Source organism: Scyliorhinus torazame, chromosome 1, assembly GCF_047496885.1.
Source record: "Scyliorhinus torazame isolate Kashiwa2021f chromosome 1, sScyTor2.1, whole genome shotgun sequence".
NCBI lineage: Eukaryota > Metazoa > Chordata > Chondrichthyes > Carcharhiniformes > Scyliorhinidae > Scyliorhinus > Scyliorhinus torazame.
In genome coordinates this window covers 259039577-259063961 of record NC_092707.1, presented here as the reverse complement: position 1 = coordinate 259063961, position 24385 = coordinate 259039577, and the positions used below count along the sequence as shown (strand labels likewise).

At 51.6% G+C, this 24385-nt stretch overlaps 1 protein-coding gene across 13 annotated transcripts in view; it reads left to right on the top strand.

The window, feature by feature from the left end:
* Positions 1-24385, top strand: part of syne1b (spectrin repeat containing, nuclear envelope 1b) — a 669902-nt gene that overhangs the window by 516573 nt on the left and 128944 nt on the right. For all 13 annotated transcript variants that reach the window (XM_072505314.1, XM_072505250.1, XM_072505295.1 and 10 more), the window contains 4 exons: positions 9-203; positions 3361-3486; positions 3708-3863; positions 21334-21492. In XM_072505314.1, the coding sequence (XP_072361415.1) occupies positions 9-203; positions 3361-3486; positions 3708-3863; positions 21334-21492 (636 nt within the window). The remainder of the gene's footprint in view (positions 1-8; positions 204-3360; positions 3487-3707; positions 3864-21333; positions 21493-24385) is intronic.

Genomic DNA, 24385 nt, shown 5'->3' with positions numbered 1-24385 from the left:
TCTATCAGTTGAAAGAGAAAGTGCTGCAGCGACAGCAGGGGAGCTACATCCTGACAGTGGAGGCTGGGAAACAACTATTGCTCACTGCGGATAGCGGGGCCGAGGCTGCCCTGCAGTCTGAGCTCACCGATATCCAAGAGCAATGGAGGGCGGCCAACATTCACCTGGAAGAACAGAGGAAGCAGCTGAATATTTTATTAAAGGTAGGCGCTGTGTGCTACTCTCCGTCCGCTGCTCTGCTTATGTTACTCTGACGATCGTCCATGTCATAATGTATTGTGTCCCATCAAAAACATCCCGAGTCCTGTCAAAAGAAGAATCGAATGGATAGTGAGTCTCCAGTGGAAGTTTGGGGAGCCAAAAAATCTTGTGACAAAGTGTGGCAGAATGTGGCCTGGGAACGGAATGGGGGAGAGGTTGAAGGATAGAGGCTAAAAGATGTCGTGAGGTGTGGAGCATTAGAGAGTGAAAGGTTTGGGTGCATTCTTCAAATACTGGAGATTCCGCTGGACAGTGTAGAAAAATGGGAGTTTGTTCCTGTCCTTGATGGTCAGTGTGAGAGAGATGGCAGCATGGGCGAAATTCTCCCCCAACGGCGCGATGTCCGCCGACTGGCGCCAAACACGGCGCCAATCAGACGGGCATCGCGCCGGCCCAAAGGTGCGGAATGCTCCGCATCTTTGGCGGCCTAGCCCTAACATTGAGGGGCTAGGCCGACGCCGGAGGGATTTCCGCCCCGGCAGCTGGCGGAAATGGCGTTTGTTGCCCCGCCAGTTGGCGCGGAAATGCGGCGCATGCGCGGGAGCGTCAGCGGCCGCTGTCAGTTTCCCGCGCATGCGCAGTGGGGAGAGTCTCTTCCGCCTCTGCCATGGTGGAGGCCGTGGCGGAGGCGGAAGGGAAAGAGTGACCCCACGGCTCAGACCCGCCCGCGGATCGGTGGGCCCCGATCGCGGGCCAGGCCACCGTGCCCCCCCCCCCCCCCCCCCCCCCCCCCCCCCCCGGAGCCTGCCCACGCCGCCTGGTCCCGCTGGTAAATACCAGGTTTGATTTACGCCCGCAGGACAGGCAATCTCTGGGAGGGACTTCGGCCCATCCGGGCCGGAGAATCCAGTGGGGGGTCCCGCCAACCGGCGCGGCCCAATTCCCGCCCCCGCCCAATCTCCGGTACCGGAGACTTCGGCGGGGACGGGGGCGGGATTCACGGCGGCCAGCGGCCATTCTCCGACCCGGCGGGGGGTCGAAGAATGACGCCCCATGTTCCTGTCCTCGATGGTCAGTGTGAGAGAGATGGCAGCATGTTCCTGTCCTCGATGGTCAGTGTGAGAGAGATGGCAGCATGTTCCTGTCCTCGATGGTCAGTGTGAGAGAGATGGCAGCATGTTCCTGTCCTCGATGGTCAGTGTGAGCGAGATGGCAGCATGTTCCTGTCATCGATGGTCAGTGTGAGAGAGATGGCAGCATGTTCCTGTCCTCGATGGTCAGTGTGAGAGAGATGGCAGCATGTTCCTGTCACTGATGGTCATCTTCTCAAAATGCGTCGGTAGTCCCCTTTGTTGTGGCTGACGCACTCCAGACTAATGCAAAAAATTCAAAATTGTTTGTAATTTCTAAAGAATCAAACCTTTTGTGAACTGAAATGTGAGCTTCTGCTGTAAGTGCGGTTCTTCCAGTAGCGTTGCGCATAGATCCTTCCAGTAACATTGCCCATGCAGCCCCTCCTGTAGCGCTGCCCATGCAGCCCCTCCTGTAGCGCTGCCCATGCAGCCCCTCCTGTAGCGCTGCCCATGCAGCTCCCCCAGTAGCGCTGCCCATGCGGCTCCTCCAGTAGCGCTGACAAGGTGATCACCACAGGAAGCCCTTGTGCACCCTCCTGGTGACTGTCATCTCTTGCTCTCTCTCTCTTTGCCCTGCTGCGTTTGAGTACATGCTCCCCCTCCCCCACCCTACCCACCATGAGGAGAGGATGGCATAGTGGTGGTGTTTTTAAAAATCATAGGATGTGGGCTTTGCTGCCTGGGCCAACATGTATTGCCCCTACCTTCGGGCAATTAAGAGTCAGCCACATTGCTGTATGGCCTGGTGTCACATACAGGCCAACCCAGTTGAGAACGACAGATTTCCTTCCCTGAAGGCCATTAGTGAACCAGATGATAATCGACAATGGTTTCATGGTCATCATTAGACTATTAATTCAAGATTTTTATTTATTGAATTCAAATTTCACCATCTGCCGTAGCGGGATTTGAACCCACGTCACCAGAGTCTGGCCTACATGTGACTCCAGATCCACATTAATGTAGGTAACTGTTAACTGCCCCTCTGAAATGGCCGAGCAAACCACTCAGTTCATGGGCAATTAGGGACGGGCAACAAATGCTGACCTTGTCGGCAACGCCCAAATCCCAATAGAGAATTTTAAAAATGTCCCTCTCCTCACGTGCTCCCTAAAGTAGTAGACTGGGAGCCACTCTCGGGATCTCTAGCTGTGCCCCCTGACGCAAGTGTACTTGCTCTGTGGTTGCCGGATGGAATATGGAGGTAGAAGTTCAAACCTGACAGCTTTCCCCTGGTTACAGGACACTGCAAGAATTCTCCCCCTGTAAATATGGAAGCTGGCGTGTCCTCCAATTAGAATCAAAGTACGATAGAATCCCTTAGTGCAGAAGGAGGCCATTCGGCCCATCGGGTCCAAACTGACGCTCTGAAAGAGCACCCTATGCAGGCCCACTCCCCTGCCCTATCCTCACAACCCCACCTAACCTGCATATCTCTCAGGTAATTTTATCATGGCCAATCCTCCTAACCTGCACATTTGTGGACTGTGGGAGGAAACCAGAGCACCCGGAGGAAACCCACGGGGAGAAAATGCAAACTCCACACAGTCACCCAAGATCGGAATTGAACTGGTGTCCCTGGTGCTGTGAGGCAGCAGTGCTAACCACTGTGCCATCGTGCCACTCATGGTGCACCATGTCAAGGTGAATGTTGGTATTGGAATGCTGGTTTAATTGCTGATGTTGTGTGCCAGCTGTGATTGGCATTAATTAAACACCACACACCCACAGGTTTGCATATCATTAAACGAGTTGATTGGGCGTTTGAACAAAATCACTTTTCATTTGAGAAAAAAGGTGGGCATGGCCATAATGAAATGTCTTCTGTTTGAATTGCAAAGCGCAGATGGTAGCTCTCCCCATAAATACTGCATTATGTTTGGCGAACATAGCCCAGCAGCTTATTGATTGAGCTCTATCCACTGCAATCCTATAGTGTGGCTGGGATGAAATCTAGCGTTTTAGCTTGTATGCTGACTCAATCCCTCTGAAAGTTCCTATTTAATATCATTGATTCCTTTCCAAGGACTGGGAGCGGTGTGAGAAAGGAATCGCAGTTTCCCTGACCAAACTGAGATCCTTCAAGAAAAAGCTTTCACAGCCACTGCCGGATCATCAAGATGAGCTACACACCGAGCAGATCCGATGCATGGTAAAGTTATATTTTCTGTTTCATTTAGCACCAATATTTCATTACCCAGTGTCATTTTGAAACTCTCAATCCTATGCAGCTTCCGTCCAGTTGGCTTTCTGACTAGCAGCTAGTGATAACTTGATAAACTGTGTGTAATAGGAGCCACTGACTGTCCCTTCTCAGCTACAGTAACATAGCCGCCCGATCTCAATGCAAACCGTTTCATTCTGTTGCTGCAGGAACTGGAAAGCTCCTTTGGAGGTTGGACCGATGACCTTGCCCACCTCTCCTTTCTGAGGGAGACGCTCTCCAGCTACATCCGGGCCGATGACATTTCGCTCCTGCAGGAACGGATCGAGCTGCTGCACAGGCAGTGGGACGAGCTGTGTTACCAGGTAAAGGCATTTGCTGCCAACTGGGTCTCTTCATCCCCTGCCAGTGGTATTGATCCCTCCGCTGGGATGCATGACATAGCAGCCCTCTTCAGCTCTCCAACAGTGTCAGGGTGTCAATGTAATCCAACAATCTATCTTGAAGTTTACACTTTGATTCCTTTTTCTGTAAATTCAATGATTTGTTTTATCTTACAGCGCTGCTGTCCTCACAAGGGAAGTCATTGTTTGTGAGTGTTGATGGTCATTTTCTTTTCTTCAATAAATTTAGAGCACCCAATTATTTATTTTCCAATGAAGGGGCAACTCAGCATGGCCAATCCATCTAACCTGCACATCTTTGGGTTGTGGGGACGAAACCCACATAGACACGGGGAGAACGTGCAAACTCCACACGGACAGTGACCCAGGGCCGGGATTTGAACCCGGGTCCTTGGCGCCGTAGGCAGCAGTGCTAATCACTGTGCCATGTGCTGCCCCCAAGTGTTGATAGTCATGACTGATTTTTGTACAGGACCACTTTTAGTGTTCCTTCCTCTCCTGTTTTAAGGCTGGAATTCCCCCCCCCCCCCCCCAATCATCACGGGTGTCCCCGCAGCAGGGCCAATGAGCCATTGAAAACTCTGTTCACATCGGTGGGACTGCAAGCCTGGAAAATTTCAGCCCAAATTTTTAATTGCTAATGCACAGAGTGTGGAACCTGAACTCTTCTTTTTTTTAATAAACATTTTATTGAGGTATTTTTGGTATAGTGACAACGACAAAATAAACAATATACATGAAACCATAAACATACTGCAAAAACCATTTACCTCTCGTACAGGTCCCACCCTTATTGACCCCCTACTCTAATCTAAACTACCCCCCCGCCCCCGGCTGCTGACGGTTAATTTCCCGCAAAGAAGTCGACAAACGGTTGCCACCTCCAGGTGAACCCTAACAGTGACCCTCTCAAGGCGAACTTGATTTTCTCCAAACAGAGAAAGCTAGCCATGCCTGATAGCCAGGTCTCCGACTTCGGGGGCTGAGTCCCTCCAAGCTAATAGTATCCATCTCCGGGCTACCAGGGAAGCAAAGGCCAGAACATCTGCCTCTTTCTCCTCCTGGATTCCCGGGTCTTCTGACACCCCGAAAATTGCCACCTCTGGACTCAGCGCCACCCTTGTTTTTAACACTGTGGACATGACGTCCGCAAACACCTGCCAAAATCCCCTCAGCTTTGGACATGCCCAGAACATGTGGACATGGTTCGCTGGTCCTCCCGCACATTTTGCGCACCTGTCCTCCACCCCAAAGAATCTGCTCATCCGGGCCACTGTCATGCGAGCCCGGTGAACAACCTTAAATTGTATCAGGCTGAGCCTGGCACATGTTGCAGACGCGTTGACTGTACTCAACGTGTCTGCCCATAGACCTCCTCTATCTCACCTCTCAGCTCCTCCTCCCACTTGCGCTTCAGCTCCTCGGTCTGCGTCTCCTCCGACCCCATCAGCCCTTATAAATGTCCGAGATGTTCCCTTCTCCTACCCACCCTCTGGAAACTACCCTGCCCTGAATCCCCTTTAGCTGTAGGAGCGGGAAGGTTGACACCCGTTTACTAAGAAAGTCCCGCACCTGCAGATACCTGAATTTGTTTCCCCTCGCCAGCCCAAACTTTTCCTCCAACGCCCTCATACTCGGAAAGCTCCCCTCTATGAACATAGACCCCATCCTCTCAATCCCCGCTCTCCGCCAAACCTGGAACCCCCCGTCCATACTCCCCGGGGCAAACCGGTGATTGTCACAGATTGGGGCCCAGTCCGATGCCCCCACTGCACCCACATGCCGCCTCGGAACCTGAACTCTAAGCAAACCCTAACCTCGGCCATACAGGACAAGCCCACTTTTTTCAAATATAATTTTAGATGCTTCTCGGTGGTTCTGAATCTCGACCTTGCCAACGTGCCCTTTCCCTGTTGGTGTAATGGCTGTAGCTAAATTGGCACTGCTCTTTCCTCTGAGGAAGAGATTGTCTCACTCCATCAGTAACCAGTCTGATGCTCCAATGCAGTACAGAGTGAGTGTGGCACAGTTGGAGGCGCTATCTTTTGGAGGACATGTTAAAACGAGACCCTTTCTGCCCCCTTGGATGGTTGTACAGTATCCCATGAAATGAAAAATGAAAATGAAAATCGCTTATTGTCACAAGTAGGCTTCAAATGAAGTTACTGTGAAAAGCCCCTAGTCGCCACATTCCGGTGCCTGTTCGGGGAGGCTGTTACGGGAATTGAACCGTGCTGCTGGCCTGCCTTGGTCTGCTTTAAAAGCCAGCGATTTAGCCCAGTGTGCTAAACCAGCCCCATGAGGCTACTTATGGATGGAAAAGGAGAGGCTTCCCCGGGGCCTGGCCAATATTCATCCCTCAAAAACTTGTCTTAACTCAGCCTTGAATAATTTCAGTAATCCCGCCTCCACTGCTCTCGAGGGAAGAGAATTCACAGACTAATGCCCATGTGAGAGAAGAAAATGCTCTTCGATTCCATCTTAAAAGAGAGACCTCTTATTTTTAAACAGTCTTCCCTAGTTCTGACCTACCCCAAAATCCCCCTCAGGTTATCTTATATGTTTCATTGAATGATGTGTAGAACGCGCCCCAGTGAGGTGCTGAGATTTCATTTGCTGATCAAAAGAGAATGGCCTGGATCGTGCGAGTAGCTGCGTTCACCGTCGGATTGCCGATCTGCTCGATCCAACCCCGGCTTCACGCTGCTGCACATTACTTGCCAGGCCTCCTGAGCCTGGATTTATCAGAAATACCCGGAGAAATCCATCGCAGTCCAGCGGAGTCTGGGTGAAGACAGCACACACACCCTTTTTACAGCACTAGCTGTCTTCTGGTCAGTTTAATGGTCCAGTTTGAATCTTAGTGAATGAATGTTAATGAGTGGTTGAATAGCTGAGTGGATGAATGAGTGAATGGCTAGGGTGGGTGATGTGAGGGGGTAAGTGGGTGAGGCGGCAGGAGGGTAGGGTGACAGGCGGATAGGTAGCATGTGGATGAGGATGGCGGGGTAGTTGGGGGGCTGGGAGAGGTCAGTGGGGCATCAGTTCTGGAGTTACTTGTTTTTTTTCTGTCTAAGGTTTCCTGGGTAACTACTCAGGTAGTAAATTGGAACTGTCTGACGTTTCCGACTGTAAATCCGCGTTGGAGATATTCACGGATGGTCCCCAGGACCAGGGGAATGACCCATTGGAGGTTAACACTTCCCTGGCACTTCCCACATTGGTCAGCGGATCAGAATCTTTACAGGGTCCTGATATGCATCCCCAGTCGCATGTGTGATCTCGGACAATCCAATGATCCCGGCCACAGGTCACTGTCCATGTGGTGTTTGCACATTCTCCCTATGTTTGCGTGGGTCTCACCCCCACAACCCAAAAGATGTGCGGGATGGGTGGATTTGCCATGTTAAATTGCCCCTTAAGGAAAAACATTTTAAAAATTAAAAAAAGGAGCTGAAAGTAGGCAAATTTCTTGACAATTAGCCTTTTGTCCAAAACAATAAGCAATAGTTAACAGATTAAGTTGCATCCAGCAAGTCAATAAATGGCAGTCGATATTTCAAGTGGAGAATGTAACGAGGAGCAACATCTTAAAAGGAACAGAACCAGGAGGAAGGGGAGAAACACAGCAAAACACATGGGGCGGGATTCTCCGGTCGCCGACGCCAAAATCGCATTTGCCGATCGGCCAGAGAGTTCCCGTTTACGACCAAATCGGGGGCAGCTCTGCTTTTGCAATGCTTCACCCTCTCCAAAGCAGCGTACGCTAGGAGTATGCCGCCTGCCGTATCGATGGCCTCAGAATGTTGCCTGAGGCCCACCTCCCGATGCCCTGTCCCCGACCGGCCGAGTTCCCAACGGCGTCGGTCGCGTGTGGTTTCATTCGTCGGGAACTCGGCGTGGTGGCTGCGGACCCAGTCCAGCGCCGCCACAGTCGGAGGAGGAGGAGGGCCAATCAGCAGACAGGGTGGACTTTGCCAGGCCCTGGGGCGGTCTGGGGCGCGCGGGCCTGGCCAAAGGGGGGCATTATTTTGCAGGCCGGGTCCGCGAGTGGCTCGCGCCATGTTGCATGGCGCGGACGCTGCAGGCCGCCCTCGTGCGCTTGCACCGCCACGGACCCGGTAATTCTCCAGGCCCTATTGGCAGCTGGAGCAGGTGATCTGCGCTGCCTTCCTGCTAGCCCCCAGCCAAACGGAAGATCAGTGGCCGTTTTGCACCGATGTTTCGGTTATAAAACACCACCGTTCCCACGCTGGCGTCAGGACATAGCCTCAAAATCAGAGAATCCAGTTCATGATCTAGAACATGCTCATGTATCAACCTTCCCGCATTACAACAGTAACTACACTTCAGAAGTATTTGGTTGGCTGTAAAACGCTTTGGGATGTCTTACGGTTGAGAAAGGAAAATCCAACACCATCTTGTTTTATTTCTTTGAGATGCATTCATCTTAAGATGCGTTAGTACATCCATTTTAGCACTGGCACCTCCCGATTAGTTTCTGATAATGCAAATCTCTCCTAAACCAAAACATTCCGGAATTCCCAGAACCATTACAAGGGAGAATTCTGTTTGGTCCACCCAGACTCATAATCATGGAGAATCCCGTAACATCTAGCTTCGGGGAAGCAGCTGGCTGTGCAGATGTGTATCAGAATCCCACTGAAGGTACAGGCCTCGCACAGTTTAAACAAGCATAGTTAGGCTCCTGAAACCATCCCATGGAAGATTGGCGTTGTGTTCATTAGCTTCTGGTTTAAGTGTGTAGGAACATCCATGGCCATTCAGCCCTTAGAGCCTGTTCTGCCATTCAATGAGACCAGGGTCGTTTGAATCTTAATAACCTTGCCTAGCATAATTCTGACACCCTCAGATTTCCACTGTCCTTTGTGTGGAGACCTGCTTCCTGACTCCACCCCTGAACGGCCCAGCTCTGATTTGAAACTTCTGACCCTCTGTTCTGTATTCTTCCGCTAAAGGAATGCAGATTGCGATTTTGCAGCCTGGGCACCAGCCAGGCATCATCGTGAGCAGGACGGGGAGTTGACGTCCTGTCCCGCCCATGACAATGCCCGCTAGTATCAGGGCCACAAAATACCGTCCACAGTCTCTCTGATCCTTTGAATGAATTAGCTCAAATGCTTAAAACTTCCTTTCTGATGATCTTGAAGGAGATTAGAACCAAAGTTGCAGTGTGACTGCATAGCAATTGCAGGGCAGTGTGGTGGCACAGAGGTTAGCACTGCTGTCTCACAGCGCCAGGAACCTGGGTTTAATTCCGGCCTTGGTGGAGTCTGCACGTTCTCCCCGTGTCTGCGAAGGTTTCCTCCGGGTGCTCCAGTTTTCTCCCACAGTCCAAAGATGTGTAAATTAGGTGGGTTGGCCAAGCTAAATTGCTGCTTAGTATCCAAAAAGATTAGGTTGGGTTACGGGGATAGGGTGGGGGGGGGTGTGGGCCTGGGTGGGTGCTTTTTCGGAGGGTTGGTGCAGACTCGATGGGCCGAATAGGCTTTTTCTGCACTGTAGGGAATCTGTGAATCAAGCGCCATCTAGCCTTTAAGCATCTTGAAGACCGTAATTAGATCATCCCTTAACATATTCAAGGCAATACAAGCTGTGTCTCTGTAATTGAATCTCGTACTTTAACCGTGCTAATCCCAATATCCTTCTGGTGAATCGGCATTCCTCTCCCTCCAAGACCAATATGTTCTTGGTGTAGTGACCAGACTGGAATGCAGTACTCAAAATGGGACCTAACCAGAACTTTATATCTGTCACATAATTTCCGCCTCTTTGTAATTGGTTATTTTTTATACTTTTCCCCATTCCTGAACAGGACAAAGGCAGCATAGTATTGTAACCCGAGTATCCGATGATGAGATTGTCTTCTTTTTCTTTCTTTTGATGCAAATGAATGCAGCTTGCTTCAGCGGTAACACCTTCATCTGTGAGTACAAGGCTTTGGGTTCAAGTGCCAATCCAGAGATTTAAACTCAATCTAGGCTGACACTCCAGCGCAGCCCTGAGGGTGTGCTGCACTGTTGAAGGTGCTGCCGTCTTTCAGGAGACTAAGTCCTGATGCTGCGTCGCGTCATTTACGCGCACCAGGCCTTGACGGCGAGTAAAAGCGGCGCCGCGTAAATGACATCACCCGCGCATGTGCGGTTGCCGTCCTCCCCGAGGCCGCTCCGCCAGAAGATGTCGGATGGATCTTGTGGGCGGCGGAAGAAAGGAGGTTCTCCTTCAGAGATGCCGGCCCGCCGATCAGTGGGTACCGATCACGGCCCAGACCCCTTTTGAGGCCGCCCCCGGTGCAGGAACCCCCCTCCCCAACCCCCCACAGGCCGCCACCTCAGCGTTCCCGCGCTGTTCCCGCCGGCAGCGACCAGGTGTAGACGGCGCCAGCGGGAAGCCGTCGTGTTGAGCAGGCCGGTCGGCCCATCCGGGCCGGAGAATCGCCGCTCGCCCATTACAAACAGTGAGCGGTGATTCTCCCAGCGGCCAGCCGTGATTCTCGCCGCGCCGGTTTGGGGGGGGTGGGAGAATCACGTGCGGGTGCCGGGGCGGCGTGGCGGGACTCACGCGGTGCCCTGGCGATTCTCCCACCCGGCGTGGGGGGGGGGGCGGGGGGAGAATTCCGCCCCTCGACTTCTCTCGGCACTATTTCATAGATGGCCAGGGGAACCCTCTCAGTGTCTTGACCAAATTGTGGCCCTCAGCCTACACCAAAGAAAATGACCTGATCATTATGGAAGTGCTTTCTGTGGAACCTTGCAGTACGCAAAATGGCTGCCACGCTTTTACCAACAGTACAACAGTGAACATGGGCAGAATCCTCTGCTCCCACTGATGGCGAGCTTGGGGACGGGAAGGGCATTTAATTAGGGAGAGTGGCGCCATATCTGAACTCTGCCACCTTCTCACCTCTGCCAGAATTAAGTTGTTAGTAGGGAGAAGGCCCGTGGGTGACCCTCCCGCCACCCCTGCCAATTGAGGTCTTTAAGTGCCAATTAATGACCACTTAAAGACCTCATCTCGCCATTGCTGGTATTAACCCAGCAACAGACGGGGCTGTCGCCAGCTGGCACACACAACACCTACAACTGTGTGAGGGAGGGAGGGGGGTGGATTTGAGGGGACAGGCCAGGTTCCTTGGTCAAAGGCACTCAGTGCCTGCTCAGGGGACTTGAAAACAGGGGGCGCGGTGGGACACGAAGAGGTGCCCCTCACACTGCAACCTGGAAAATCTCACTCCCCACACTTTCCCTCTTGGATTGTACCGCTCTGTGAATCTGGGACTCGGATGACTCTGTTCAGCAGTAGCCACGGCCTCCCCAGTGACGGTTCTGAGCGCAAGAAGGCAGCGGCTATCGGTTTGGTGAGATTTCCACCCCCGACTTATTGATTCCAGGGTAAGACCAACCACTGGCCTAACCACTGCCTGATTGGCTTGTGGATCAGTGGGCCTTCTCAAAAAGAGGCTGCATTGGTCACAAATCAGGTCTCCAGCAGGAAGGCAACACTCTCAACACTTCAATAAGATTCTGCCCGTTGATGCACGATCAATTGCACAGAGACGAGAGTTGAATACAACTGAGGCTTTATTACTCTAAGATGTGTGGCCTCCTACAGCAGCTGGCGATATGGTTGCTGTATAGGGAGCACACATATTTATACTCCGCCTACTGGGCGGAGCCAGCAGGCAGGGACGATCCACGTACCTGTAGTACAGGGCCTTACCATACATCTCCTAATATATACAACAGTGGTGATTACCACATTCACGCCCTGTTAAAATTGAGTCTGGCGGGGGTGGTGGAGAACTATATACAGAGCAAGTTTAATATACAGAAGTTTAATATTCTGAAGTCCAATGCAAGGAGGTTTGATAGTCCTGAACCAATTATAAATTTAGCCGGTCCGGGCATTGATGAGGCGTTGGGAGCGAAGCAGTGGTGGCGGCGATTCCAGTGTTGGCCTGGTCCTCGGTGACTCCGGGAGCGTGCCGAAATCCTCTTCATCCTCGGGCGTGAGCAGGGGGAGGACAGATGGTCCTGCGGGGGTTGCTGCTGGGTGCGCCGGGGGAGGGGAGGTGGAGCCGGGCAGGAGGGGTGTGTGTGTGTGGAACCTGCTGGTGCCAGGTCCCTGAGGGAGACAGTATCCTGGCGGCCGTCGGGGTATGCTACGTAGGCATACTGGGGGTTAGCGTGGAGTAACTGCACCCTTTCAACCAACGGGTCCGCCTTGTGTGTTGTTAGTGGCGGTGCATAGTAGCGACCGTTTGGAGTGCAGTGCATCGGGGAGGACCTCCTGCCAGCGGGAGGCTGGGAGATTTCTGGACCGTAGGGCCAGTTGGATGGCCCTCCAGACCGTCTTGTTCTCCCTCTCTACCTGCCCGTTTCCACAGGGGTTATAGCTGTCGTCTGCTGGAGGCGATACCCCTGCTGAGCAGGAACTGATGCAGCTCATCACTCATGAATGAGGATCCCCTGTCACTGTGGATGTAGGCGGGAAAGCTGAACAACGCGAAGATTGTGTAGGGCTTTGATGACGGTGGCAGACGTCATGTCGGGGCATGGGATGGCGAAGGGAAATCTGGAGTATTCGTCGACCACACTGAGGAAATACCTGTTATGGTCGGTGGAGGGGAGGGGCCCTTTGAAATCCATGCTGAGGCGTTCAAAGGGGCGGTTGGCCTTCACCAGGCGCGTGCGGTCCGGCCGGTAGAAGTGCGGTTTGCACTCCGCACAGACCTGGCAGTCCCTGGTGATTGCCCTGACTTCGTCGACGGAGTAGGGCAGATTGCGGGCCTTTATGAAATGGTACAACCGTGTGACTCCCGGGTGACAAAGGTTATCGTGCAGGGTCCGGAGTCGGGCCACCTGTGCGCTGGCACATGTACCTCGGGATAGGGCGTCTGGGGGCTCGTTGAGCTTGCCAGGGCGATACAAGATATCGTAGTTGTAGGTGGAGAGCTCGATCCTCCACCTCAAGATCTTATCATTCTTGATCTTGCCCCGCTGTGTGTTATTGAACATGAAGGCTACCAACCGTTGGTCAGTGAGGAGAATGAATCTTCTGCCGGCCAGGTAATGCCTCCAATGCCGCACAGCTTCAACGTTGGCTTGGGCCTCTTTTTCAACGGAGGAGTGCCGGATTTCGTAGACATGAAGGGTGCGGGAATAGAATGCCACGGGTCTGCCTGCCTGATTGGGTGTGGCGGCTAGGGCAACGTCTGATGCGTCGCTCTCCACTTGAAAGGGCAACGTCTCGTCTACTACTCTAATACGGTTGAAGGCATGTTGAGCCTTGGCCGTCAGGGGGAAAAGGGTGGACTGCCTGCCTGAGTGGGCGGGCCTTGTCTGCGTAGTTTGGGACCCACTGGGCGTAGTATGAAAAGAACCTCGGGCAGCGTTTGAGGGCCTTGGGGCAGTGGGGGAGGGGGAGCTCCATGAGGGGGCGCATGCGGTCGGGATCGGGCCCCAGAACTCCGTTCTGGACCACATAGCCGAGGGTGGCTAAGCGGTACGTGCTGAATACGCACTTCTTCTTGTTATAGGTGAGGTTTAGGAGAGTGGCGGTGTGGAGAAATTTGGCACGGTTGGCATCGTGGTCCTGCTGATCATGGCCGCAGATGGTGACATTGTCTAGGTATGGGAAGGTGGCCCGTAACCCGTACCGGTCGACCATTCGGTCCATCTCTCTTTGGAAGACCGAGACCCCGTTGGTGACGCCGAAGGAAACCTTGAGAAAATGGTAGAGGCGGCCATCTGCCTCGAAGGCAGTGTATAGACGGTCCGCCTTACGAATGGGGAGCTGGTGGAGGCGGATTTGAGGTCTACAGTTGAGAAGACCCGGTACTATGCAATCTGATTGACCATATCAGATATGCGTGGGAAGAGGTACCTGTCGAGCTGCGTGTACCTATTGGTGGTCTGGCTGTAGTCCACGACCATCCTGTGTTTCTCCCCAGTTTTAAATACTACCTCTTGGGCTCTCCAGGGGCTGTTGCTGGCCTCGATGATGCCTTCCCGAAGCAGCCGCTGGACCTCGGACCTGATGAAGGTCCTTGTCCTGGGTGCTGTACCGTCTGCTCCTGGTGGCGACAGGTTTGCAATCCGGGGTTAGGTTTGCGAATAGGGTAGGTGGGTCGACCTTTAGGGTCGCGAGGCCGCACACAGTAGGGGGTGGTAGGGGCCCGCCGAATTTCAAGGTTAGGCTCTGGAGGTTACACTGGAAGTCCAGGCCGAGTAGCAGGGCAGCGCAGAAGTTGGGGAGGACGTAGAGGCGGAAGCCACTGAATTCTGTGCCCTGGACCGTGAGTGTGACTGTACAGTTCCCCCGGATCGCCACAGAATGGGATCCGGAGGCCAGGGAGATTTTTTCATTGGCGGGGTGTACCGCAAGGAGCAGCGCCTTACCGTATATGGATGGATGAAGCTTTTGGTGCTCCTGAACTCCAGCAGGCAAGAGGTCCCGTGCCCATCAATCTTCACGCGTATCGAGGCGGTGGCTAGATTGTGTGGGTGAGACTGGTCGATCGTGTCCGAGACGAGTTGTAGCTGGTCGTCGTTGGTGTCGAACGATGGGGTGCCCGGGGGGCACGGGTCCTGGAACAATGGTGGTGCCCATGTGCCGTGGGGAAGACAAGATGGCGGCACCTGATGATCTTGGGGTGGACAATATGGCGGCGCCCACGGGCCGCACGTGGTGGGGGTTGAAAAAGATAGCGGCGCCCACTGGCCACGCACGGTCTGAGAGGGAGAAGATGGCGGCGCCCACTGGCCACGCGTGGTCCGGGGAGGTGAAGATGGCTTTGCCCATTGTCCGTACGTGAGGGGGGTCGGGGCAATAGCGGCGACTGAGCGGGCCTGGCACACCGCAGCGAAGTGCCCCTTCTTGCCGCAGGCCTTGCAAAGGGTGGTGCGTGCCGGGCAGCGTTGGCGGGGGTGTTTCTGTTGCCCGCAGAAGTAACATCGGGGCCCCCCGGGGTTGGCTGGCTGGCGCGTGGCACAGGCGTATTGGCTGGGTGAGGCCCCCGGTGGGGCAGCCGTCTGCGGAGTCCATGATGTGTAGGAGGGGTGGGCCACGTGGCTGGAGGTGTAGGCCTGAATATTGCGTGAGGTGACCGTCATTGATAGCGCCAGTTTTTTTGTTGCTGCGAGGTTGAGCATGGCCCCCTCTAAAAGTCGCTGGCGTATGACGTCTGACCCTATCCCATAACGAAGGCGTCCCGCATGAGTAGGTTCGAATGTTCGGTGGCCGTGACGGCCTGACAGTCACAGTCTCTGACCAGAGGGATTAAAGCACGCCAGAAATCTTCTACGGACTCACCAGGGAGTTGAATGCGAGGAGAGAGTACATGTCTGGCGAAGAGTGTGTTCGTCTGCTGGGCGTAATTCTTTTTCAGTAGCTCCATGGCTTCGTCGTAGTTCGGCGCGTCCTGGATAAGAGGAAAGATGTTGGAGCTCAGCCACGAGTAGAGTATCTGGATCTTCTGAGCTTCCGGGATTGGGTCTGGTGCAGACCTGATGTCAGCTTCGAAACAAGCCCGCCAGTGTTGAAAGTCCTTTTTGGCATCGCTTGATTGCGGATCCAGCTGCAGGCAATCCGGCTTGATGCGAAGGTCCATCTTCTGAAAATCTTCGAGTAATAAATTGATGCACAATCAATTGCACAGAGACGAGAGTTGAATACAACTGAGGCTTTATTACTCTTAAGATGTGTGGCCTCCTACAGCAGCTGGCGAAATGGCTGCTGGATAGGGAGCACACATATTTATACTCTGCCTACTGGGCGGAGCGAGCAGGCAGGGACTACCCCCTTACCTGTAGTACAGGGCCTTACCACACATCTCCTAATATATACAACAGTGGTGATTATCACACCCCTTCTAAAAGTGCATCATTGGCTGTAAATCCCTTTGAGGTGGCCATAGTTTATGAAAGGCTCTAAGTGCAAGTTTGTTCTTCTTTTCCAATATATTTTAATCGCTCTTGAAACTGTTCTAGTTAATACTAACAAAATAATTCCATAAAATAATACACCACACAATCTTCATGGCAAGAGGAATGGAGTACGGGAGCAAGGGTGGTTTACTGGGCGGCACGGTAGCACAGTGGTTAGCACAGTTGCTTCACCGCTCCAGGGTCCCAGGTTTGCTTCCTGGCTTGGGTCGCTGTCTGTGCGGAGACTGCACGTTCTCCCCGTGTCTGCGTGGGTTTCCGCCGGGTGCTCCAGTTTCTTCCCACAGTCCAAAGATGTGCAGTTTAGATGGATTGGCCATTGCTGAAATTGCCCCTTTGTGTCCAAAGGTGTGCAGGTTAGGTGAGGTTGCAGTGATCGTATGGGGGAGTGGGTCTAGGTAGCCTGCTCTGCGGTGCAGACACGATGAGCCAAATGGCCTTCTACACTCTAGGGATCCTATGTAGAATTCCACCCTAAACTTAAATGCGACAAGAGTACTCTTTAGTGCAAAGAAAATCCACATTTTATCGTGATGAAGGGCAGAATGAATTTTTTCTTTTGACTGGGCGTTTCTTTCAGATAATTTGCCCCCATATAAGGGTCTGCAGTGTAAGATAAGGAGAAGGAGGTGCACATACATAACGCCTTTTCTAACCACAGGATGACCCACAATACTTTACAGCTAATTAAGCACTTTTGAAGTTCAGGCACTGTTATAATGCAGGAAACCCAGCAGCCAAATTGCACACAGCACTTTCCCACAGACAGCAGTGTAATAAATAATCAGATCATCTTTGTTTAGTGATGTTAGTTGAGCCCCTGGAACCATAACCGTCTGACCGCAAGATGGTTGAGCGTGCTGCCACTGAATCAAGGCTAACACTCCGATCGGTGGCAGAATTGTACCCTTTGAGAGGAATAAAACAACCTTGATTAAATCTCTGTCTGATGATTTGTCGAACGCTGTGGCAATGTGATATCACATTGTTAAAATATTTCTTAAAAGCGAATCGCCTAAGATGCAGAAAAGGTCTCCAGTTTCCAGCAGCCCCAAATTGTGCTATGGATAAACAATTTTGTAAAATGATTTGGATAATAAAAGCACAAGGAGGTTTTAGGAGGGCCAAGCTTTGCCGCGTCACCACCTCTCTGACTTTCAGAATGTTAGCAGCAGGGAGATCTGCTACCTCTGTTACGCTCTGCTGCAGTATTTGCATCAAACGACAGGGCCGCAGCAGGAAGTGGTGTTAATCTCTGAACCTGCAGAGGGTCACCTGACAGCAAGATAGGAGGAAGCTCCTGTGAACAGGTTTGTCTCGAATGATTTGCTGTGTGGCTCAGCTTTTGCAATGTAGAGCCTGTTGTGGGAATTAGATTACAGCAATTAGGGCAGGCGCACGCCTTCTCAATACTGTAGCTTCAGTGATGGGACAAGCCTCCGATAAGTAAGGCTTAAAGACCAACGGGTGTTACAGATGACTGCCAACAGTGCTAGAGTGGCACTCGATTTCCTTTTGGGTTAGATATGACTATAGACGTCTATACTTCCTGTCAAATGCTTAAAAATCCGTGTACAATATGTCGGGTGATAGATATTAAGTGCCTCGGTTTGACATGTTTTAATTCGTACATGCATTTAATTTTAATGAGAACACGATCTATAATTGATGCAAACTGAGGAGCCCAGGCTGATGCCACCCCCCCCCCCCCCATGTCTTTAAAAATAAGGATCTTTTTTAAAAAATAAATTGATCCAAGTTAACTTTGTACTGTATTGTAAACCTGCTGTTCACTTGGGTGTTGGAAAGATGATGGTTTGTTGCAGATGAGACCCACGTATTGTAATAAAATCAGAAAATGCTGGATAAACTCAGCAGGTCTGGCAGCATCTGGGGAGAGAGAAACAGAGTTGACATTTCTAGTACATTGACCCTTCTGCAGAACTGAAGAGGGATAGAAATGTGATGATTTAGGGCGGCATGGCGGCACAGTGGTTAGCACTGCTGCCTACAGCACTGAGGACCCGGGGACAATCCCGCCCTGGGTCACTGTCCATGTGGAGTTTGCACATTCTCCCCGTTTCTGCGTGGGTTTCACCCCCACAACCCAAAAAGATATGCATGGTAGGTGGATTGGCCACGCTAAATTGGCCCTTATTTGGAAAAAAAATAATTAGGTGTTCTAAATTTTAAAAAAAAGAAATGTGATGATTTATATATGCGGGGGAGGGGGTGCAGAATGGAAATTCAATGATAGGTCGGAGCTAAGGCGAGATTGGCAAAGATGCCAAAGATGGACATGGGACAACGGGGCTGTTAATGTTGCCATGAGGGACTGAAACGTGTTAATGGTGGCAAAGGTATGATAGCAGAATGTGTTAATGGGAGAACAGAGGTCAATGCTCGGGGTGGGGGTGGGGGGGCAACACTGAGGAACAAATGACAGTGGCCATGTTGGGCGAGGGAGGTGGGTTGGCAGAGTTGGGGAAGCAGGACTGGGCATCCAAACGCATTTCCTGTGATATCAGTGTTACTGCCACACGGATTAGTAAAGGAAATCAATTTGTTTCTCCTAATCAATTTGTTTCTCTCTGAAACAAAAATATTTCCAATTACATTTGTAGATTACCTGTGGCATTTTATTGCAAATTTGTAATAAGGGCTGGAATTCTCCGGCCGTTGGGAATCTCATTTCCCGCCTGTGGGTTTCCCGGCGGCAATGGGTGGCTTCAATGGGAATTTCCATTGACAAGTGGCGGAAGAGAGAATCCCGCCACCAATGAACGGTGCCGGATTACTGGAGAATCTAGCCCAAGGTACCGTAGGTTCAATCGTCCCAACACAAATATTAATTTGTGTCATTAAGCAACGCTTTCCCTTTAATATGTGCTTGGTAACATTCTTGCATTAAAAAGCTTAACGACACCAAAAGACACTGAGATAGGCTCCAGGAGTTCACTCGAGAGGATCTCCTGATCACCCTATGCAACTTCAGTAGATGGCCAACAAATTGGGTACGAAGGATGTTTTGCTAGAATGGGCAGCACGGCTCCAGGGTCCCAGATTTGATTCCCGGCTTGGGTCACTGTGCGGAGTCTGCACATTCTCCCTGTGTCTGCGTGGGTTTCCTCTGGGTGCTCCGGTTTCTTCCCACAGTCCAAAAAGGTTAGTGGGGTCACTGAGTTACGGGGATAGGGTGGAGGTGTGGGCTTAAGTAGAGTGCTCTTTCCAAGAGCCGATGCAGACTCGATGGCCCGAATGGTCTCCTTCTGCACTGTAAATTCTATGATTCTATGAATGGTAGCAGGGTTATGTGGAGAGACTGGAAAATTTGGGAATGTTATCCATTGAACGGTGAAGAGGAGATTTAATAGAGATGTTCAAAATGATGAATAGCTTTGTTAGATGGGTTCGTACTGGCAGGGGGTCCGAGTAACTCAAGAACGCAGATTTAAGTTAACCAGAAGGGAAATGAACCTTTATTTTTGCGTGCAGTTATTATGATGTAAATGCACTGCCTGAAAGTGTGGGGGATTTTATAGTGACTTCCAAAAGAGAAATGAAAATTATGTTAAAAAGGAAAGGTTTGCAGAATTCTCTCGAAGTGCAGGAATGACGGACTAATTGGATATCTTGTTCAAGGAGCTAGAACAAGTATGTTGGGCCAACCAGCCAACGTCAATGCTGTCATTTTACGCAGCCGAGTTTTACAGCCCCTTCGCTGGTGGGATCTTCCAGTCCCGCTGACATCAATGGAACTTTGAACAGTTTACTGCATTCTCTGGCCCCACCCTCACCACAACAGGATTGTAAAGCCCCATCCTATGATGAAGCTCCATTGACAGGTCAACCAGAATTTTGGCCGATCAAGCCATAGTGATGTGGTGATTGTCCCTTTAAGGGCAACACAGCAGAGTATGGGTCACCTGGCCTGTGTGACCAATCGGGACTCAGACCGGAGAATCACCCCAGGGGGAGGAGTTCTCTTCGGCAGGAGGCATTCCAGAACTAGCTGCAGATATGCCGCTGCTCTCGTAGGTCCTTGTAAATAAATCCTTGGTTATTCACAAATGAAATCTCAAAGCGTATCATTACAGGGACCAACTTGGAGGTCCTGTACCCACCAACTGAAAAATCTAGGTATATATTCTTACCTTCCTGGCATATGAAAACAACTTTAAACCAATTGCAAAGTGAATGTTTTTCAATGGAGCAGGCAAGTATCAGCTGTGACTCATTGGGTAACGTTCTCACTTTCGAGTTGTAACGTTGTGGGTTCCAGCCTCCTTTTAGAGATTTGAGTCTATAATCCGAATCAACACTTCAGTGCAGTGATGAAGAATTGTTTCAAAGTGAAATACAGTTTTCACGAAGGGCCTTGATCCAGTGCAGGGACAACATGTGGAGACTCTCCAGTGTCTGGTTCTGCAATCTGTTTACAACCACTTATAAAGGGGGCACAGCAGTTTATTCCTGAGTTGAACCGAAAATTAGAGCACTTCATATCTACGTTCAACCTTCATCATCAGACGACTGGTTTTGTGTATCACCGCCATCTCTGAAAGCTTCCCCTCGAGACTGCTGGAAGAAACATCATTTGTATTTTCTAAAATCCAAGGCCTTGTATCAACGGCTCCAAGCTCTTTGATGTTTATGTAAAAACTGTAAGAACCAGTGAATCTCTTTATAAAATTCAATCTTGGATTGTTAGCATCCCTAATTCCCTTCGAAAAGGTGATGGTAAGCCACCTTCTTGAACCGCTGCTGCTCATGTGGCGTAGGTATGCCCACAGTGCTGTTAGGGAGAGAGTTCCAGGACTTCGCCCAGTGCTGATGAAGGAACTGTGCTATATGCCCTGGGCAGGAGGAATGTGACTTTGAGGTGATGTGTTTTCATGCATTTGCTTGCAATTGCCTGGTTAGGTCGTGAAGGTCATGGGTTTGGACAGTGCTGTCGCAGGAGCCTTGGCGAGTTGCTGCAGTGGTCTGCACTGCTGCCACTGTGTGCCGCTGGTATAATGTTTAAGGTGGTGGACAGGGTGCCAATCAAGTTACCCGAGGTGCTATCAAATTTCTTGAATTTTGCTGGAGCTGCACCCATCTGGGAGAAGTGAAGATTATCCCATCATCCTCCTGACCTATACCCCTTAGGGGTTGTGAAGAGGCTCTGGGATGTCAGCAGGTGAGCCGGTCACCACAGGATTCCCAGCTTCCCAGTGCGACTGGGGCAAGTTCCTGGAAGGAAGTTGGCTGAGCATCAAGCAAAGTGGTACGAGGCACTGTTTAATTCAGAATGTGGCTCGATTATGTTGTAGGTGTGAGGGAACCATTGTGCTGCTCGTTCGGTGTTGAATTGTATTCTGTTAGCAGAATATAATATTAGTAAATTAATATTTCATGCATATTTGGAATTTGCTTTTTGTAGCGTGCATTAATATGATCCTCCCTTCTCTGTAAATTTCCAGGTTTCATTACGCAGACAGCTGGTAACAGAGAAATTGAACGAGTGGGCGCTGTTCAACGAGAAGAACAAGGAGCTGTGCGAGTGGCTGACTCTAATGGAGAGCAAAGTATCACAGAACGGAGACATCAGCATTGAGGAGATGATTGAGAAATTGAAGAAGGTAAATCCTGAGACTGTTACCCAAAATGCTTTTGGAACAGTTATTAAACTCCGTTAATTTTGACGCACGTCTGCCTTATCAGTGCAGAGATGTAAACGTCATGTTTCCTATCTGCCCTTCAATAGTTCAGAATTTAAAAAAATATATATATTTATTTAAGTTTTTTAACAAAACAATTTTTTCCACTTACAAACAATAACCTCCCCCCTCCGGAACAAAATAACACAAAGTCGCCCTGAGCAAGCTATATACATGGTAAGATGATATATTTACAGAGATTTATACACTGGCTCTCACCCGTTTGTGCCAGTTTCCCCCACCCTCCATGTTATCCCCCGCTCGTCTGTCCCCTCAAGCAATCCCTCGTGTGTGTCCCCCCCCCCCCCTCGTGTTGCTGCTGCTGCTGACCAACCTTCCTCTAACGCTCCGCGAGGTAGTCTAGGAACGGTTGCCACCGCCTGTAGAACCCCTGCACAGACCCCCTTAAGGCAAACTTAATCCTTTCCAACTTTATGAACCCAGCCATGTCGTTTGTCCAGGCCTCCACGCTAGGAGGCTTCGCCTCCTTCCACATTAGCAAGATCCATCGCCGGGCTACCAGGGACGCAAAGGCCAGAATGCCAGCCTCCTGCACTCCCGGTTCGTCCACTGCTCCAAATATTGCTAGCCCCCAGCTTGGCTTGACCCGAACTTTCACCACCTGAGATATTGCTCCCGCCACTCCTCTCCAGAACCCCTCCAGTGCCGTGCATGACCAAAACATATGGACATGGTTCGCCGGACTCCCTGAACACGTTCCACATCTGTCCTCTACCCCAAAGAACCTGCTCAACCTCGCCCCCGTCAAGTGCGCTCTGTGAACCACCTTAAATTGTATCAGGCTGAGCCTGGCACATGAGGAGGAGGAGGAATTGACCCTACCCAGGGCATCAGCCCACAAACCTTCCTCGATCTCCTCCCCCAGCTCCTCCTCCCATTTACCCTTCAACTCTTCTGCTAGCGCTTCCCCCTCTTCTTTCATCTCTTGGTGTATTGCCGAAACTTTGCCCTCCCCGACCCATACACCCGAGATCACCCTGTCTTGAATTTCCTGTGTCGGGAGCAGCGGGAATACCCTGACCTGTCACTTCATAAAAGCCCTCACCTGCAGATATCTGAATGCATTTCCCGGGGGTAGCTCAAACTTCTCCTCCAGTGCCCCTAGGCTCGCAAATGTCCGTTGATGAACAGATCCCCCATTCTTCTAATCCCCGCCCGGTGCCAGCCCTGGAACCCCCCGTCCATCTTCCTCGGGACAAACCGATGGTTACCCCTGATCGGGGACCACACTGATGCTCCCATTGCGCCCCTGTGCCGTCTCCACTGGCCCCAGATCCTTAACATTGCCGCCACCACCGGGCTCGTGGTGTACTTTGATGGCGAGAGCGGCAACGGTGCCGTCACCAGCGCCCCCAAGCTCGTTCCTTTGCAGGACACCATCTCCATCCTCTTCCATGCCGCCCCCTCTCCCTCCATAACCCACTTACGGATCATCGCCACGTTTGCTGCCGAGTAGTAGCTCCCTAGGTTTGGCAGCGCCAGCCCTCCTCGGTCCCTACTGCTCTCCAGGAACCCTCTCCTTACCCTTGGGGTTTTGTTCGCCCACACAAACCCCATAATACTCCTACCTACTCTCTTGAAAAAGCCTTTGGTGATCACGATGGGGAGGCACTGGAACACAAACAAAAACCTCGGAAGGACCACCATTTTTACCGACTGCACTCTACCCGCCAACGAGAGCGGCAACATGTCCCATCTTTTCAAGTCCACCTCCATTTGGTCCACCAACCTCGTCAGATTCAGTTTGTGTAGGGCCCCCAGCTCCTGGCTATCTGGATCCCTAGATACCGAAAATTCCCCTCCGCCCTCCTCAGCGGTAGGTCCCCTATCCCTCTTTCTTGGTCCCCTGCCTGTAGTACAAAAAGCTTGCTCTTCCCTACATTGAGCTTGTAGCCCGAGAACTCCCCAAACTCCCTCAAAGTCTGCATGACCTCCACCATCCCCTCCATTGGGTCCGCCACGTACAGCAGCAAGTCGTCCGCGTATAGCGACACCCGATGCTCTTCCCCCCCCCCCCGCGGACCACCCCCCTCCATTTATTAGACTCCCTCAGTGATATGGCCAAGTGTTCTATCGCCAATGCAAACAACAGGGGGGACAGAGGGCACCCCTGCCTCGTTCCTCGGTATAGCCGAAAGTACTCCGACCTCCGCTGGTTCGTCACCACACTTGCCACCGGGGCGCTGTAAAGGAGCTTAACCCAGCTAATAAACCTTCCCCCGAACCCAAACCTACGCAACACCTCCCAGAGGTACTCCCACTCAACTCGGTCAAAGGCCTTTTCCGCGTCCATGGCAGCCACTATCTCCGCCTCTCCCTCCTCCGATGGCATCATTATCACATTTAAGAGCCGCCGCACATTCGTATTTAATTGCCTGCCCTTTACAAATCCCATCTGGTCCTCATGTGTAACCCCCGGGACACAGTCCTCAATCCTCGTGGCCAGCACTTTTGCCAATAGCTTAGCGTCCACATTAAGGAGTGAAATCGGCATGTACGATCCACATTGCAGTGGGTCCTTGCCTCGCTTCAGAATCAAGGAAATTGTCACCTCCGACATTGTCGGGGGCAGGGACCCTTCCTCTCTTGCCTCGTTAAAGGTCCTCACTAGTAGCGGGGGCAACAGGTCCGCATACTTTCTATAGAACTCCACCGGGAACCCGTCCGGCCCCAGGGCCTTCCCCGCCTGCATGCTCCCCAAACCCTTACTCAGCTCCTCCAACCCGATTGGTGCCCCCAAACCAGCCACCTCTTGCTCCTCCACCCTCGGGAACCGCAGTTGGTCCAGGAATCT